The 1,700-nt window shown below is 41.5% G+C and overlaps 1 protein-coding gene across 1 annotated transcript; it reads left to right on the top strand.

Annotated features, from left to right (window-relative positions):
• The first annotated feature begins 631 nt into the window (after positions 1-631).
• LOC121939949 (proteasome subunit alpha type-6-like) lies at positions 632-1,681 on the top strand. The gene is made up of 2 exons (XM_042482852.1): positions 632-914; positions 1,000-1,681. The coding sequence occupies exons 1-2, from the start codon at positions 738-740 to the stop codon at positions 1,096-1,098; spliced, it is 276 nt and encodes a 91-aa protein (XP_042338786.1). The 5' UTR covers positions 632-737; the 3' UTR covers positions 1,099-1,681.
• Positions 1,682-1,700: the final 19 nt, after the last annotated feature.

Here is a 1,700-nt window from a genome sequence, read left to right as displayed (position 1 = left end):
GTCATGTCTTGAGAGATCAGGAGCTTCTTCTCCTGCAGCTTTGGAGGTGTGGATGCAGGAAATGAAGACTATCAAACATTAAACTCGCTGTTTTCGCTCTTCTTCAAAAGTACAACTTATTTCTTTGAGACAGAAGTTAAACCAAACAAAAACAGGCATGTAAATCGAAATCCCAGGTCACTGTCCTTTGGGTAACATAATTAAAAACTCTGTCCTTCTCTGTCTGTCTCAAGCATTATCAGCTGATTTGTTTTAGCTGGACAGCAATCAGTGTCCTAGCTGCCTGCCTGCTGGCTTATTGTGGGTCTTGTAGTCTTTTACTGGATGCCATGATGGTTTGTAGTCCTTGCTGCACCACAGGGAGGGAATGTATCTCACAACATCACATCCCTTTCAAATAACTGAGCAGCCAAACTAATCCTAAAACAATGACTTAAAACATCCCTTTTATTTTAGCAGAACCTATTACTTTTAAATACGCTTTTATTCTAGTTTTTTTTTATCTGATTTTATGCTCATGCATTCACCTTGTAACACTTTGAGATTTGTTCCAAATGTAATGTGCATTACATTAAAATGTATAATTATAATTATTATTAAGTGTAACAGCTTGCCAGGGACCATTGAAATTGGCTGAATATACAGTAAATTCTCATATATGGGGGGCATTTTCTTTATAATGATGTGAAGGTGTTGCACTCACCTCCTTTCATCCTCCTCCTTTGCTCTCGGCAGGTATGATCATGGTGGCCATCGACCCCCAGCAGGGTCCCGTCCTGTATAAATGTGACCCTGCAGGTTACTACTGCGGCTTCAGAGCCACGGCGGTCGGGGCCAAACAGACAGAGGCCAACGGCTACCTGGAGAAGAAACTGAAGAAAAAGCCCGATCTGACCCATGACAGGACAGTGCAGGTAAAGTGAGAGTCACCGAAATAACAATGAGACGCCTCTGTGTGTCTGAGGTGATCAGCACTCACCAAACTTTCCTTCTCTCCAGTTGGCTATATCGTGTCTGTCCTCTGTCCTGTCCTTGGACTTCAAGGCCAGTGAGCTGGAGATCGGCGTGGTCACCAAGGAAAAACCGAAGTTCAGGTAACTTCTCTTTGACCTAATATTAGTCTGTTTTGTGTTATTCCATCAGATAGGAGTGTGTGATGAATTTATGCTGATGTAGGGTGTATTTTGTCCATCTTCTGTCAGTTTCAAAGATGAGCCTAATATCTGATTATAATGTGTTTTTTGTAAATGCAGCGCTGATGTTTAAACTTGCACAGTCACACGGTGATGTGCATTGACACAGTTTTGTAGCAGCTGCCACTGTTGTACATTAACTTTAGTGATTAAACATCTGTTATCTTACATTGTTTACTCAAGTCCTCAAACTGCGAATGCACTGTATGATTCAAGCTCGTTTTTGACCTGATTTTCAGCTGCACAACTTGTTTTGGAGTAAATTTCAGCTTTATCAGGTGTAGTTTGCCATGCAGTGCATACAGGGGAACAAGGATTAATTATGGCTCTGATGCTTTGACAAATTTCTGATGTCAGAAACTTTGGTCGGCTGTTATTGCTCATCAGGCTCTCGTGCAGTTGAAGCGTGGAGATTTGTAAATTTTGGCTTCACATCGCAGATGATTTACTTCCACAGTGGGAGTTGGAATTAAACAACGTTTCTAAAACAGGCTGAAATCGTTCAGT

This window comes from Plectropomus leopardus, unplaced genomic scaffold (assembly GCF_008729295.1).
Source record: "Plectropomus leopardus isolate mb unplaced genomic scaffold, YSFRI_Pleo_2.0 unplaced_scaffold6793, whole genome shotgun sequence".
In the NCBI taxonomy this organism is placed as follows: domain Eukaryota; kingdom Metazoa; phylum Chordata; class Actinopteri; order Perciformes; family Serranidae; genus Plectropomus; species Plectropomus leopardus.
This window is presented reverse-complemented; position numbering and strand designations above follow the sequence as displayed.